The sequence below is a fragment of the Takifugu rubripes genome, chromosome 4, assembly GCF_901000725.2.
Source record: "Takifugu rubripes chromosome 4, fTakRub1.2, whole genome shotgun sequence".
Classification (NCBI taxonomy): Eukaryota; Metazoa; Chordata; class Actinopteri; order Tetraodontiformes; family Tetraodontidae; genus Takifugu; species Takifugu rubripes.
The window spans coordinates 9,747,020-9,764,111 of NC_042288.1; the positions used below are offsets into that span (position 1 = coordinate 9,747,020).

At 40.5% G+C, this 17,092-nt stretch overlaps 2 protein-coding genes across 2 annotated transcripts; both read right to left on the reverse strand.

The window, feature by feature from the left end:
* Positions 1-258: 258 nt before the first annotated feature.
* On the reverse strand, positions 259-10,531 carry acss1 (acyl-CoA synthetase short chain family member 1). Its single transcript, XM_003963944.3, has 14 exons — positions 8,966-10,531; positions 7,645-7,741; positions 7,096-7,295; positions 5,858-6,033; positions 5,641-5,793; positions 4,429-4,576; positions 4,168-4,305; positions 3,884-3,976; positions 3,031-3,143; positions 2,237-2,363; positions 2,040-2,167; positions 1,761-1,824; positions 1,443-1,564; positions 259-1,362 (listed from the first exon to the last, which is right to left on the reverse strand). The coding sequence occupies exons 1-14, from the start codon at positions 9,306-9,308 to the stop codon at positions 1,189-1,191; spliced, it is 2,076 nt and encodes a 691-aa protein (XP_003963993.2). The 5' UTR covers positions 9,309-10,531; the 3' UTR covers positions 259-1,188.
* A 1,070-nt stretch (positions 10,532-11,601) lies between these two features.
* LOC101076798 (visual system homeobox 1 homolog, chx10-like) lies at positions 11,602-15,035 on the reverse strand. Its single transcript, XM_029835832.1, is given in 6 exon segments — positions 11,602-12,804; positions 13,168-13,348; positions 13,746-13,869; positions 14,111-14,150; positions 14,153-14,185; positions 14,578-15,035. Coding segments are annotated over 6 exon segments (804 nt in total). The 5' UTR covers positions 14,984-15,035; the 3' UTR covers positions 11,602-12,784.
* Between the last annotated feature and the right edge of the window lie 2,057 nt (positions 15,036-17,092).

The following is a 17,092-nucleotide window of genomic DNA, read 5'->3' on the forward strand; positions in this document are numbered from 1 at the left end:
ACAACACAACCTCGCCACAGTCTTTGTATTACTCGTTATTCTGAAGTGTTATTATTTTGTGTTATTTATAAGTCTTTATAAGAGTTATAAGAGTAGGTTTCTGATGTATTTTCATCATCTAAAAAGTGAATCATTTAAATGAAAATGGGGAGGGAAATAATGATAATAATAACTAAAGCACTCAGAATACAGATCATTTTTTGTTGTTGACTGTTTTAGATTTTGGTGAAATTTGTCCGTTTTCAATACAGACACACATTCTGGTTGTTAAAAGTTTATTTCAGTTTGATAAACATTCACTAAATGATTTCAATTATTAATTAAATTTGAAAATGTTGAAAGCATGTTCATGTAATAAATCAAGGGAAGGAATTACGACATATTGTATGCAACCAAAATGTCCAAAAAGAATGTTTTATAGAGAAAAGGTGATTTCAATAACACTATAAATTCCTCCCACAGATTCAGAAAATCAATAAAATGTCTTAAAAATAACAGTTTTCATGAAGTCGAGTTCATCTTCATGCTAAAACCATCAGCTAACAAATCTATTTTAGAATATAAAGTAGTGAGAGAAAAATGGGTAAGCTTAGCATAGACTCTATGCCATAGAGACTGGAAACAGGGCAGAACCACCGGGGTTATATTAGCATGGAATGCATGAACAGAAGAAAGTGACGAGGATCAAGATGAGAAACAAGAGAAAAATGGAACTTCATTTAATCAAAAAAAGAGAGTGATCAACAGAAAGAGCATCTTTATGAGTTTGTATCTCTTCAGCTCGACGTCATCTCATTGCTTCTACTAAATAACTGTAAAACAGTAAACCTGGATGCAGAAATAAAACTAACAAATATATAATTTTTAAAAATAAAGAAGTCAGGCACTCTCTGCTGGCAAGAAATGTAAAACCTGTTACTTTTTGAGGAAATTTTCACATGCTGAGCCTTTAGATGCTCTTTAGATGCTCTTTAGATGCTCTTTAGATGATCTAAGAGTCTGAGCTGACTTCAAACCATTTGATGTTTTACTTAAGGCAGAGCGTAACGGAGGATTATGGGTAACAGACTGAGTGTGCAACTTCCCAAGTTATCTGTTTGTAATTTAGTGGTGATGTGTGCTGATGTTGATCTCTGGACTGGTCTACCCGAGGAACTAGGCTGACCCTGGGGCTGTGGTGGCTTCTTCTTACTTCTCTCCTTGCTGCTTCATGTACTGCTCATGTGCCTTAATTATCTCTTTGACAACAGTTGGGTCATCTAAAGTTGACACATCACCAAGGTCTCTTGTCCCTGTGGCAACCTTCCTAAGAATCCGCCTCATGATTTTTCCAGACCGGGTCTTTGGCAGCCGCTTCACCACCTAAGACACAACGCATGGGGAAATAATAGCTTAGTGCTGAAGGGGATGGTCAGGTGAGTGACAGGTGGGCGGGGCCTCACCAAAAAATGCTCAGGTACAGCATATTTGGCAATCTTCGTCGCAACAAGGTCTTTGAGCTCCTGAAGGACAGCTGTGGGGCTGTCGATGAAGCCGTCCTTTAAAACCACAAAGGCAAATGGTACTGGAACACAAACACACGAAATACAGCGTAAGTATCGTCTCACACCAGCAGGGGGCGTCATAGCCCAGGAAGTCAAAATTCCCTGTTGCTTTTCTGACAATAATGCTGCACAACCCAAAACTGGAGTAGCAAACACTCATTACAAAAATGGGGATAAAGAACACAGCAGAAGAGGATAATGTATGTTTTCAGTTACCTTCTCCTTTGATCTCATGAGGAAATCCAACTACAGCTGTTTCTGGAACAGCTGGATGTTCATCCTAGATCATGACAACAACAATTCATCTCTAAGAAACATAGTCAACTCATGTTGATACCTGAGCTCTTTCCTGCTACTTTACTATGATAATCCTTTTTTTCCCTAAAATTTTATTTTACTAGTACAGTATCCAACTTTTATTAGTGTATTTTCTGACCAAAAGTGCAATAAATAAATATGTGACTCTAATGGATGCTACACTGTGTGTGCTCTCACCAGTGCATCCTCTATCTCTGCTGTACCAAGACGATGACCGCTGACATTGATGACATCATCCATCCGTCCGGTTATCTGGTAGTACCCGTCTTCAGAGCGGTATGCTCCATCGCCAGTGAAATAACATCCTGAGAGAGACTATAAGTTCAATGACTGAAGGAACTAACACAATCCCTCAGTAACTGATCTTCACTGACCTGGATACGGTTTGAAATAAGTGTTAACAAATCGCTGGTGGTCGCCGTAGATACTGCGGGCCATCCCGGGCCATGGCTGACTGATGCACAGAGCACCGCTAACTGAGTTAGCATTTAGCCTTTCCCCCTGAAAACCACAAGAAAACAATTCAAATAACACAAATAAATAATCAGTACATTATCAGTACTTCACAGTACTCTAAATACTTCATGGTGTTGTGGGGTTTTTAGTGTTTCTGTAAATCAGCTGTTTCATGTTTGGATTTAGATCACTGTTAAATGGTTCACACTAAATCTATCACCACGACAACGGGTTCATCAGTTTACTCAGTATGAGAGGATTTAAGAGACCTCGAGCTCCACTGAGTACAAAATGTAAACTGAAGGAGGTCTAATCTGATCTAATGTAATCTAAGTAGAATCAGGAACAGTGATGAAGAGAATCCTTGAATAATGAAGATTACTCTTCTTCAACTGAGCGAGGACACGTTAATTAATTTGAGGAGCGGGACAATGATCTTTAACGCAGCTTGAAATCTGTTGCTCAGAGCAAACAGATGCTGCTGATTAATGAAAGATTAAAGAGAGAGAGAGAGACTTCAAGGCTCGCTCAACCTCTTCTGTCTCACAGTTAATGAGGCGCAGAGATTAACCAGCATCAGAAACAGACAGGACAACAGTGAAAACACAGGCAGATCCTCAAATTCACAGAATCAAGCAATCCAAGAAAGTGACCTGAGTCAGAGGTGTTAGCTTTAGCTTGTTAGTCCGTGGTCAAGATCAGGTCAGCTCACCTTCTCTCCCATTAGAGCCACCTGGATCCCGAAGAAGGGCCTCATGGCCATGGTTGGGTAGATGGGAGCGCCTTCCTCTGCAGGACGCGGGGCAATGCAGATGCCTCCCGTCTCTGTGGAGAGGCCGCAGATATTTAACCAGGTTTAGGGGGTCAGTGCAGTGCTGCATTTAGGAGCAACTCACTAATATTTTTTTTACTGGGATATTTAAAGCTTTTATGTTGTTAGAATATATATATATAGGTTTAACAACAGGATTTAAAGCGACGTAAATTGCAGATGCCGGCAGCTGCCACTAGGGGACATTCGGTTTCACTCCTACAAGCAGTTTTAATTTCCTTTAATTTCTTAATTTATTGGGGATTTTCTCCCTTTTAAGAAGAAGAAGCAGCTGTCATGGAGTTTAAAGTCTGGTTTATAAAACTACACACACACACACACAGCGAATGATTGTCGAGGAATTAGGTCACAGATACTGTGATGTCAGTGATCCTGGAGAGTGTGTGGAGGATTTGATCTTAATTCATTTTCTCCCACTGCAGATGTTCTAATCACTCAAATTAGGGTTGAAGGTCCAGAATCAGACCGACTTACATTCGGATCAACACTTATCAGCACAAACAAGACAAGGAAATAGCAGGTTCTGGTCATTCCTGCCACGTTTCTTTGATTGGGTCCAATAACCTGATGGAATACTTACTGTAAGTACAAATAATGTGTTTATTTTACAGGCAGTAAAACTGCCGTAACATAGTGTTAAAGTCTTAATGTAGCTGGAGGGAAATTACAATATTTTCTCTAAAGTGAAGCTGCGTGAACTTTACTACTGGCTTCCGTTGCTCATGTGACTCACCTGTCTGCCACCACGTGTCCACTAGAGGGCACCGCCCCTCTCCAACCACACTGTGGAACCAGTGCCAGGCCTCGTGGTTAATGGGCTCTCCCACTGTACACACACACACACACACACACACACACACACACACACTGTGTTATGGTTCAACCCAAAGAGAGAGCAGGTAATTAAAAATTAATATTCAATCCCCTGATTATTCCAGCATAGAGGTGAGTCCTGCAAAAGGTCAAGAGGTCATTGTGATTGTAACGCTGTTCTCTATGCGTGTGTGTTTATGTTACCTGATCCCAGTGTCTGCAGAGACGAGCGGTCATATTTCTTCACCCACTGCTCGTCATACTTCAGCAGAAGACGCAGAGCTGTCGGAGCGCCATAGAACTGATTGATCCTAAGACGCTCCACCATTTCCCAATACCTACCTGAACACACACAGATATACACAAAAAGAGATGAGAGTCAGTGAACATCCTGTGTTCCCGTGTCAGGTATCAAAGGTCTCCAGGGAGTAGCAACATGAAGCAGGTCCCTGACACAGATCTCACCTGGGTTGGGGTACACAGGTGTGCTCTCAAAGAGGACAGTGGTGGCGCCGTTGCACAGCGGGCCATACACCACATAGCTGTGTCCTGTGATCCAGCCGATGTCCGCTACACAGCCGAACACGTCGCCGTCCCGGTAATCAAAGACGTACTGTTGAAATCGCAGCATGATCAGACTGTTATAGAGAGACCCGATGAAAAAGTAGCCAATTCCATCAGTACTGCCCCAGAGAAATACAACTGATACGATCTGATGTTTTATACTTTCACGACACCTACGAGGGAATTTTTGTGCAAGAGTCCCCAGGCTGCGATGCTGAATACACAGCAGAGACTAAAACTGCATAGACCTTACATCACAGTGCCACACAATAATAATCACAGTATTACTCACAATAATAATTACAGTATTGATGATTAACCACAGCACTTCTTACACAAGTAATAACAGTAGAAACAACAGTAATAGTCATAGTGGTAACTAAAGTGCTGTACTAACAAGTTTTCAAAGTAGTAATTAAAACACTAATCAGACTACTAGTCGAAGTAGTAAGTACAGCAGCAATCACAGTACATGGTGATTGTCCAGACTGATATTAAAGTTTCAGTATTCAGCCTGATGTCAGTGCCACAAAATGGTTGATGTGATCACGTGAGGAGCTCAGCAACACCAACTCTCTCCCTCCCTCTTTCTGGATCCGTCTCTCTGTCGGCCTGGCACTGACCCATTGCTTCTTGTCTTTTTCACTCAAAGCAGCTTTTGTTCTGTTGTTTCATCCAAACGAGTTTGCCAAATGAGATGCGCACAAACTCTCTTTCACATACACAAACACACACACACACACACACTTGGAAGGTTAAGCTGCTTTAGAAATTACCACTGATAAATATTTGGCAGCGATGGGAGGCATTATGTTATTATGATTTTTTTTTTTACATAGTTATCATAAACATCAAGTCAACCCTGGACCCCGACACACACACAAACATACACACAGAAAACAGATGCTATTGCTTGTCAAACTGGAGAAAAGCTAATTTAAAGCTTTTGGGGCCAGATTTGGCCTCAGGGCCGCGTCCTTGCCATCCCTCTGGGAACAAACAGCAGTGTTTTTGTTCGGCTCATTGTTTAGCCACCCGTCCTTGTCCTCACATTCTCATTTAAACCTTAACAGAAAACTATGTGTATGTGTGTGTTTGGGTGTGTGTGTGTACCTGATGTGTCAGTGATGTGTACAGCAGGTACCCAGCTTGTGTGTGGACGATCCCTTTAGGTTTCCCTGTACTTCCTGAGGTGTAGAGGAGAAAGAGGAGATCTTCACTGTCCAGAGGTTCTGCAGCACACACGGCAGACTGACGACACATCACCTGAAATACACACCATAAGTAGGAGTTAGAAGAGAAGAGTTCCCAGAGGAGTTTGACCTCTCACCTCCTCCAGGGGGACATCCATCTCTCCCATCATGCACTGTTTCTCTGTCCTCTGAGAAACAAAAACGTGGCGAACGGTCGGGCAACTCTTGAGAGCGGCATCCACGGTGGCCTTCAGGGGGATGAGGCGACCCCCCCTCACACCCTCGTTACAGGTGATCACAGCCTTACATTTAGCTGCAACATAAGGAAAGGTCTCCTGTTACCAACCCAGCTGAATGCTAGCACCAACATGCTACATTCACTCAAAAACACACACGTTTTACTACTTTCTATTAAATTAACCAAAAAGATGGAATGCTTAAAATAACACTCCTCTCATTATGACACCTCCTGAGGCTGTTTTGGTTGCCATGGTAACATTCCTTTAACAAACCTTTGAACTCGTTAAAGCTGCTGTAAAAGCAGATATTCACAATTCAGTAATAAAACATGACATCCTGTTTTCATAAGCATGCGATGCATATTCATGGCCGATACTGGGACAGATACTGGTTATACAGGGACAGAGGGACAAATGAACTGGATATGCTATGTGGACAAATGGATGAGTTACACTGTGGTAGATGGGACACTTGGACTGGTTCTACTTGGACATAGAGGTAAATTAACTATTATTCTGGGACAGAGGAAACTAGTGGACTGGTTATATTGGGACAGAGAGGATCAACTGGAGTGAATATACCAGGAAATAGACAATAAATGCAGTGGTTATGGTGGAAATAAAGAGGTTAAATGGACTGATTATACTGGGACAGAGAGAATAAATCAAGTGGTTTTACTGGGACATGGAGGAGTGAAAGTCCCATTCAGCTTGGGTGCAGATCAGTAACCATGGAAACACCATGTTTGTGTCTGACGGCAGTGAATGTTTCCAAAACACAGCCGAGTGATGAACTTGACAGCAAATGTTCAGGCTTCAGGCTAAATGCCTGTTTTACTTGAATTGCAACAAAAACATTCATATAAGTGCTGTAATCGCACAATTCCAACTTGTAAATGTGACATATTGAAGGAGTTATCAGTTGTTAGATATGTCCCTACCTTTTCTCTAAACATTGATAGTTCTGGGTAAGGTTTTCAACAAAAAGAGTGACAGGGAATTAAAGATGTTAATCAGCTAACGCAGCTCACGCTCTCTTGCGATACCATTTTCCTGTAGAGGTGATAGCAGTCTTGTGTTTTAGGCGAACAAGTGAACAAACTGCAACTTTAAAGCATTTTGAAACCTAAATTTACCGTCCTGGATCCTCCCTGCAAGAGCCTCGGAGCTGAAGCCAGCAAAAACCACCGTATGTACTGCACCAATCCGCGCACAGGCTAACAGGGCTGCCACTGCTAACGGCGACACTGGCATGTAAATGGCCACTGTGTCCCCTTTTTTGATACCGTGGCTTTTGAGGGTGTTAGCAAGACGACAGGTTGTCTCCAGCAGCTCTCTGTTGGACAGAAAGCAGGGAAAAGATGGCGTTTTTATCTTTATTGTCATTATCACCATCATTTTCACACCGAGAAATTATCACTATCATGCAGAGCGTATCACTGTGACATCACCTTCTGGTTTTTGTTAGCTTGAGGCAGTTAAAATACACATTCTCTTACATTACTGATGTAACTGCAAGGGGGTATATACTCAGACATGATAAGATAAGATAAGATAAGATAAAAGAAGTGTATCATCTGCAACCAGGGAGAATTGAGAAATGTCAAACAGAATGATGATAAGATAAAGATCATCTATAGTAGGTGAACACATGTGATTTCCTTTAAGAATAATCATTTTCTTACCTGTAGGTGACCTTCTCCTCAGTACCAGGTTCATCTTTCTCCCAGATCAACGCCACTCGGTCTGGATGTTTCTCAACGTGAACATCGAGGCAGTTTACTAACGGACACAAAATGAAGAGTCACCACATCTATCAAATGAAATCATTCCATTAACATATATACTGCCAGTACGTGCATGTGCAGCTATATCCAGCTCATGCGTTTAATTTTATTTCACTTGAAGGATCCACCATTTCCCAAAATTCAAAATCAGTTTTGTCAATAGAGGGTCACTGGTGAATCCATATTCGACAGTGTTTAAACATTTTTAGGGGCAAATTTCCCCGTTATTTATATGATTGACGTACATTTTTAAATGATTGGCAGTTATTCAAATCCATATTTACGTAATTTACAGTGCACAACACATAAATGATCTACTTTGGCTGTCTTTTTTGTGTTTTGGCTTAGTTTGTGTTATAATGTTGAGTGGAAAATGATGATAGGAGTGATTTTTCTTACAGTTTTTGGTGTGTTGTGCAGTACACGTGGTGACATGTGTGTTGTTGAGACACAATTCTTACAAAAACTGATTTCAAATTAATCCTAAAATGGGTTTAAGATCCTGTTTGTGTCTCATGCAACAGATTTACAAAATAATTTACAGGAAACAAAATCCTCTGCTGTCACATCAATATACATACAATACAAATCATCCAGCTGTCGTTATTGAAACATTATTGGATTACTCATACACACAAAAACGGCAACAAACCAGCGGATAAAGACACGGCACCGCAACATTTACTGGTTATTCTCCCGCATTTATAATCACCTGATAAACCTACATGGCAACAGATCAATTACATGTTTTTAGTGAACGTTTTGAACTCTGACCGACGTCACTTTTTCCCTTGACACTTCCGGTTTCGTTTTGCTGACGTCAGTCTCGCGCCCAACCCAGCTTGTCGCGCGCTTGACCTCTTAACGGTTTATTTTACAGGATTTCCTTTCTGGCGCTTACTTTCAACACTTTTCTCAAAACATTTGCCTTTTTAATTCCTTTCATTTATCTAGTCCCCGATTCAGATCACTACATAAATTTAAAATAATAAACACTTAATTATTTACTCTGTTGATGAAGCCCTTTTCACACTAATTAGTACCTGTTGCATTATAAACCTTATTTACCTCCTGTCACACATTTCTCTCATTAAAACCTGCGTAAATCTGTTGACGGTAAACGGCTGTTCTGTTCATCTTTATCAGCAAATCACTTGTTATTGAATATCGGTTAAGGAACTGTCAAATGATTAGTTGTATTGTCGTGAGAGTTTTTCACCGGACACGTTCAGCTTCCCTCCCTGGAACCAGCTGATCTTCCCGCTGCTCAGTTCGCAGTCCCGGACCCGGTGGAAGGGTTCCATCCAGCGGAGCTTGTCGGTGGCGGCAGCGCCCCAGAACCGGTCCGGCTCCGTGACTGAGAGCCGATATAGGTCCCCGTGGGACAGCCGGGACAACTCGGAATTCCAATATCCCGGTGAAGGAAGGGTGGTCAGACATCGTTGTGGTACCGTATCGGTCCGGATCTTAAAGGCAGCCAGACTTCCGCGTCGGCTGAAGAAGGTCTGGAACAGGACTCGGGACAGGGTCCGGGTCCTCAGGCAACTGTGGGAGACAGTCATGTTGAATCCTGCTGATCCCGAAGATTGACAGACTGACTCGAGTCTATTTCTTTCTCAGGTGTGCGCAGGTGATCCCCTCTGGACCTTCACCGACACATCTTTGACCAAAAGTCACGTGACCCCCGGAACCTCATGACTCGTTTTTCAAGAAGTGAGAAAGTGAAAATAACTGAAATCTAGTTTCCTTTTGTACACTTATTCATAGTTTAACATCAGTTATAAGTTACCATCGGGATTATTTGCATTTGAATGCAAGATATTTATTGTTAAATATTTCATAATATTACGTAGAGAATAAAAAATGTCAATCACACGTTGATCAAATTTCATTCAGTTTGATTCAAACAGAGTTTTAACCAATTTTTTGTACATATTTTTTAGCTTTAAAAATCCAGTTTAGAATGGCTTTAGTGTGTTTAGAGTTGTGACCTTTTGCTGTTGGAAGTTCCAATCGTCTTGTTATCTTATTGAATGTGAAGCAAGAGATCAACAGTAAATATTAACTTCCTCTGGTTTTAAACACAGCTGTACAGACATCCTGCCCCCTGTAGGTTAGCTCATAATTTGCACCCGTCTGAAAACAATATATTACTACTGAAAATAAAACAATAAGAGGAAGGAGGAAGACAAGAAATACAAGGTGGAGAAAATTCTTAAAATGTTTCTTGCCTGAATGATACATAAAATCAAAACATCTCTGTTGAAAAACAAAATACCTTGTCAAAATAAGATTGAGCATCCGCAAAAAACAGCATTTTTGATTTATTAAATTTTATCCTTTAAGCTGATTAATTCATACAGCTGCATCTGAAATTGGCAGCTGGGCAGGCAGTCGATTTTTTCCTGTGATGTTTATGTGACCTCTGAGATCTGTTAGATTACATGATGTAATCCATCTACGAGTTGGTGCGATTGATTTAATCACCTTTAACAATACTATGATAATCTGCTGTTTAGCTAATTCAAACATCCTGCGGCCAGGAATTTATCAATGCTAAGCAAACTGAACCCAGAGCAAAGTTGGAGGTTAAAAATCAATCCTGATTGAATGGTCAGATAAGACTTACAATGCTTTGCTAATGGTTTCAAGCTAATTGTGGGTATTCTGAGGTCACTAGCATTAGTATGCTTCTGCTGCACCTGCTTCAGGTAAGGTCTGGTATTCAGGTTGGGCTTGAGGGAGGCAGCGAGGAGGAAGAAGTGTTTGCCATAATCACAGCATCTCGCAGCTGTGCTGCAGGAAGCTGGTGGTGCACAACATCCAGTAGTATCGTTCCTTGTTGCTCTGGGTGTAGCAGTGGTCACGTAAGAGATCCTTCAAATGGTAGTTTTTCCACAGACGTCACAGTGGGGCGGCTTCTCACCCTTGTGACTTCACAGTTGAACCCTAAACTATGATTGGTTAGGGAACTTTTTCGCACAGTACTGGCAGGTGAGAATGCTGCCTGTGGCAGTAAACTCAGTAAACATTGGACATGTCTTCTGATGACATGATTCCACAGACAGTGGTATGTCTTTCCACAGATGGAACAGAGTTGTTGCTTGCTGCTGTGTATCGCCTGGTGACTACGCAAGTTACCAGCCTGTGTGAAGCCTCGTTCACAGATGTAACTCGGGGATGGGATGGAAAAATGCAGGTGTAAACTGGGTAAATTCATCAACAAAGTATAATAAACCATCCAGATCAATAAGTGAATCGTCAGACATTTTGCAGCACTACCTTGTCACAACCTCCTGCAAATCACCGGAAGTGTTTGATAGCTAGTTAGCAGTTAGCATTCCGTGGTTTCCAAGAGACGTTTTTCCGTCACTTTCTCTACCAGAAGAATGACCACCAGTCATGCCTTTGTCAGAGTACTACAACTAAGGATCAGTTAAGACTCAAGCAACATTAACCCGAACAGAAGTTATCCTTAAATTAGACGCTTGCTAGTTTAATCAAAGCTCATGGTTTTAAGCGGCTCACGCGTTTGAAGGAAGTGACGTAGTTCGTGACGAAGTTCCGCCGCTCTCCTGAAAAATATTAATAATTATAATATTAATTATATAAATTAAATTATACTTGATATATACAAGCTCCAATTAAAAAAGAAAATTACCTCTCTATTAGGAAGATGTGATAATAAAAGACATATATAGGTTTGACATATTTTCTTTTCTAGATAACTGGAGGCTGATTCTTCCATCCATCCCTTTTGCCATATACTAAAACAGTCTTTATTTTTGTTATCATTTCAAATGAATTTAATGATAAATTCTCAAAACCATGATGCAAGTTTTATTTGTTTCTCTCACATTTCAGAAATATTTTCTGCTTATGGTGAGGTTTGAACCTTGTCAAAAATTAATTTAAAAATTAAATTTGTCGTTCCATTATAAAATGCCAGGTCTATGTTGTGTTGAATACTCAAAATCAATACTCGAGTGATTCCAAAAATACTTTGTTTTTATTCACCATTCTGTACCTAATAATAATAAAAGGAATTTTTGAAATAGTTTTTAAATTACATTAATTTACATACATCTGAACAGTAACAGTGAAATTACCAAACACACAAAAGAAACAATAAACATCAGCACTCTCTTTGTTTCTCATCAAGAAGGATGAAGATTATTCTCAGTGAATTCCAGCAACAAAACGCAGACAGAAATGGAATTTATCTACATTCTCCAGAAAAGTCTTTGAACAACAGCAGCAACAATGCTGAGGAAGCATGTTTCCATCATATTGGAAAAATCATTAACATCATCAATAAATGTCACTCTTGCAATCAATAACATAATTTTCAGCTAATATTATCATAATTATTAGATGTTCGAATTTTATGTAGTTATACGAATGGCAAGGGCTTATTTACATTATGTTTTCAATATAGTGTTATTGTCATTGTAAATTGGAATCCACATTCTTTAGCATAGCAGCTCTATAACGATGCTAATGCTCAATCAAGATGAGGGTTTGAAATTTGTGTAGTGCAGAAACATTTCATAGCATCAGATCATATGTTCACATAGATAATTAGGCTAACATTTCCTCACAGACTCACACTAATATACAGACGGAGATAAATGTTATTATTTCTGTTCATTGGTGGCTGTTTCTGTCATCCTGAATGAACCCATCAACCTTCTTGACCCACTGCATTTCATCAAAGTGCCACTGTCTTCAGTCATTTTTCGACCCCCCCCCCAAGGTTCAAACTTTGTTCATCTGACTCGCCCCCACTCTGCCGATGTGGCGAGTGGGTGAGGTTAACAGAAGATCCTGTCTCGAGTGCTGCTGCTTGGAGGAGCTGGACAGGTCGATGGCCACCTCCTCATCCACGTCCTCCTCTTCCTCCATTTCCAGGAGCCGCTCCTCCTCGGGCTCCACCTCCTGGGCCCTCGCTACGACCACATCGTTCCGAGGGTGCTACAGAAAGGATTGCAGCGGGTCGGGTCCGACTCGGAAGGGCTCAAACACTTCTTGGACATTTCTAACGACTTTTTGGCATCCCTGCGTGAAGAGACGGACACTCAGTTCAGTCTGCATCATCGAGCTTTATCTTTGCAATGATACAGCAAAAACAATGTGGAAACAGACTAAACATATATCAATTTATGTGCTCTTTGCTGACTTATATATATTATGTGTCTGTTATTAACTCTTCTAGTAAAAGTCATTGTTGGGATGAAATGTCAAAAGGTGTTTAAATGTTTTTGCTAAGTTAAACATAATTATAGTATTAAGCACAAATTTGAGGCAACCACAGGAAATCAAGACCATTTAGCTTTAACTTGTGATAATCTTTTAACATGTTTGCTGTTGTGTGTGCGTGCGTGTGTGTGTGCGTGTGGCACTGACGTGCATGCGGCTCACCGAGCAGCCAGGGGGCGCAGGATCCCATCATGCCGTTCTTGGCGGAGTTGAGGATGGACTCCGGCAGCGGGATGGAGTGTCGCACCATGGCCCCGTACAGGCCGTACTCGGCCATGACGCTGCTGCGGCCCCAGCACTTCTCGCGCTTTCGCCACTTTGCTCGTCGGTTTTGGAACCAAACCTGGAAGAAATATCAAAAACATTCAAAAACCGACCTGGAGGGAAGATCAAAAATATTCAAAACCTGACGACAAATAAATGAAACGCCCTAAATCGGCAAAAATTAAAGACTTTAGATTGGTTGCTAAATGTATTTTAAAAATATGGATATATTTAAAACCTGACAAAACATATATTTAAAATAAAAGAAAAAAATAGCAAACATTTTTTAACTGAAATTTTGACCTAAAAATCAGTTACAAATATATTTTTTAGAAATTAGATTACATAAGTTTTATAAACGTTCTACTTTTAAAATACTTTGATGGATTCGTTTTTTAATCCTAAAAATTATACTACGATGTTGAGATTATTCTGACTATTGCTGATCAGCAGTGATGGAACAATGATGGTGTCACCTGTATTCTGTCCTCAGGTAGCTCTGTCTTCATGGCGAGCATCTCCCGCGCGTACACGTCAGGATAGTGCGCCTCCTGGAAGGCCTTCTCCAGCTCCTCCAGCTGATGGGACGTGAATACTGTCCTGCATGACCACAACATAAAGCATGAGTACACCCGGAACCAAACATCTTTCAAAATTTATTTAAAACATTTAAATAAAATGCATTTATTAATAGGGATAAATTCTAATTTTGATAGAGACAAAAATCGTATTTATAACGTGCAAAGTGATCGGAAATGACATTTCTGCTTTTACGGTGGGTTTTTCTTGAGTAAGCTGTTGATGTTGTTCTAAGAATTAAACAACAGGTGTTCTTCCTCACCTGTGTCTCCTCTTCTTCCTCTTCTGGAGTTTTGCGGAGCTTTGGAGTCGTTGCGGTCAGACAGACACTCTTCATCTGCAACATCAACCAAACACTCGGTCAAGATCATCGATCAATCAGCAATCTGTCCAATCAGCATAAAAGCGGCGCGCGGGAAAATGATGCAAGAGACTTATACATTTTTAAATAATTAACAAAAACGAAATATTTTCCTATAATACACAATCAAAGCCATAATTATATAGTTTTATGCGCAATAACGTGATTTCTAAAGACTAAAATTATTAGGCTTTGTTTAGAATTTCAAAATTCTGTATTAATAACAAATTAATCATTTAATAACAACATTTTTATGAAGCATACTAGTAATTAGAATCATTAAAAAGTTACAATCATTAGGATGCTTATTTCAGGGGCGGTTACGGGTCACCGTTTCGGACCACAACAAAAGGTGGTCTGCGTCATACCGGAGTACTGGTCCCGCTGAGCCTCCAGGTTCTGCAGATAGTGGCTGTCGGTTCTGGCCTGAAGCAGCGGCAGGTGCCCTGGCAGGAAACACGGTGACCCGGCTGGCTGTTGTGCTGCCAAGCTGCACAGGAACCCGAGACCGAGCGGCAGAGACCCGCCTGGAAAGGAGAACCCTCCCAGACCCGCGGGCACCTGCGGGTCCGCCGCGGATATCGCCACTGAACCCGAGCCACCACCAGGTTGCTGCCTCGCCTGAAGGTCAGACTCCAGACCCAGCAGGTCCGTGATAGCGAAACCTTTGGATCGGAATCCGGAGCCGTGGAGGCGAGACTTGTCAATCCCGTAGCCGGGGGACAACATCTTAACTTTGGGTTTCTCCTCAGTGAGGTCGTCCCGAGCCGTCATGGTTCTGTCACTGAGGAAGGTGATGATGATGATGATGTGGATGAGGATGCTCAGACTTAGAGGTTTCCGGGCACGTTCAATTTATCTGTCCCGGGTCTGCTGGGTGTCGTGGCGGGAGCCAATCAACAGTGAGATCTGGGATGGGGGCGTGGTTAATTTCTCCTCGTCCGGGGGATTAATTACCACCAATTTTCTTTCAGTTCAATCAGGATTTTCTCTGAGCAGCAGTAATTCTCCCTGCTTCATCTTCGACCAGGAGAGTAAAATCAGATCAATACCAATCAGTAATGATCACACAGGAGCGTTATTTTGGCACCTCAAAATACAGAACATTTTCAGGCAAAAAGAAAAATCAATATTTTATTACATTATGTATTACATTGAAAAAAACACGATAAAAGTCATACTTATTCTGCACTTTCATATTTTAAAACAATAAAATATTTTGTGTCTATTTATTAATGCTTATTTGTACTGATAACCTAAAGTGTGTTCCCGATTTTCAATGAATTTAATGGTATTTAATCTGTCTTTATTTGATTGGACTGAAATGATGACATCATATCTAGATCTACAAAAAAAACAGAAAAAAAAACTGGATTAAAGTTTCAAGAACAGGCTCAAATTTGCTTTAATTATGTCCCATAAGCAGATTCCTCTAATTGCTTTTTAAAACCAGTTGACCATTTTTACCTACTCTCTCTCTCCGACACACACACACACACACCCGCACACACACACACGCACACACACACACTGGCACAGAAAACGAAGCCTCAGGATGAAAGTCTGTTTGTAAAATTAGGGCCAAGTTAGTGTTTAATCCGTCAGGATTGACTGCATGCTGGCAGGCTGTGCATGTGTGTGTGTGTGTGTGTGTGTGTGTGTTGTAATACTTTAAATATAATTCCTAAATTATTACGTTAAGAGTATTACTTAGAACCTTCATTTCAACATGGAAAAATACTGAAAAATACTGTAATATCAACACCTGAGAGTACTTTTTGAGTCATTGCAGTTTATTTTATAAACATGTTTTCATTTTTAAAAGTTTTAATTTAAATCACTTTTTAAATAAATATATATTTGTATAGAAAAACTTCTAATTTAAAGTAAAAATGAAAAGATAAACTAAAAAGGAAACCATATTATTTTACATGAAATTGTTTACTTTTCTCTATTTGCATCAGCATCACCGAACATCTATTTTACTCACCTATTTTTAAAGAATTACATTTCCCCTCAATCAATAGGCAACACTACAAAATGGGATTTAAAATTCCATTTAATGTGTTTAATGTGCACTCCCTCCCATGCATGAGAGGACTTTCTTATACATGATACATTCTCATCTAATACAAACCCTAACCCAAACCCCAACTCTGACCTTTGACCTAAACCTGATGCACCCTGAACCTTTAAAACAAGTCCAAACCCTCCACTTTTAAAGGTGTAAAGACCAGACAAATTGCCCCGGCTTCCTAAAAAAGTGCTCACTTTGCTGGTAAAATGCACATGTTGGTCCTCACTATGTTGCATGTGCAAGTAGAAGCACGCACGCACACACACACACACACACACACACACACACACACACACACGGAAAAATGATGAGACAGTTTTGGAGTTTTTGCAGATTATAAGGTTTTCCAAAAATCAGAACACCAGTTTGACTCATGTAAGCCGAAAAGAAGTGCTACAGTTGGATTAAACTGTGTGTGTGTTGTGTGTGTGTGTGTGTGTGTGTGTGCCCATGCAGAAACTTATGTTAAATTTTAAAACACTATGGATTACCATTATATGAAGAAGGAGATTTATTGATTATGTGGGTTTGAATAATCTTCAGATTAAGGTCTTTTATTCTTGAGCTTTTTATCCTCATCCAGAGTTTTATCTTCATCCTTCATGACTTGATTGTTTCATTTTTCATGTTTGTAATTAATTTACTGTCTGTTCAGACTCAGCGCTGCTGACCAGTGTTATCACCAACCTGCAGTACTACAGAGTACTACAGAGTACTACAGACAGAGTACCGCAGACAGAGTACTGCATAATACTGTACTATAGACAGAGTACTGCATAATATTGTAGACAGAGTACTGCATAATA

Bases quoted from the DNA above. Each gene is read 5' to 3' on its own strand.
- acss1 (XM_003963944.3), bottom strand. From the start codon at position 9,308: ATGACTGTCTCCCACAGTTGCCTGAGGACCCGGACCCTGTCCCGAGTC. The intron at 7,742-8,965 runs GTGAAAAACTCT...TGTGTCCGTTAG, and splicing joins AGGGAAGCTGAACGTGTCCG to TAAACTGCCTCGATGTTCAC. The intron at 4,306-4,428 runs GTGAGATCTGTG...GTGTGTGTTCAG, and splicing joins ACCTGTGTACCCCAACCCAG to GTAGGTATTGGGAAATGGTG.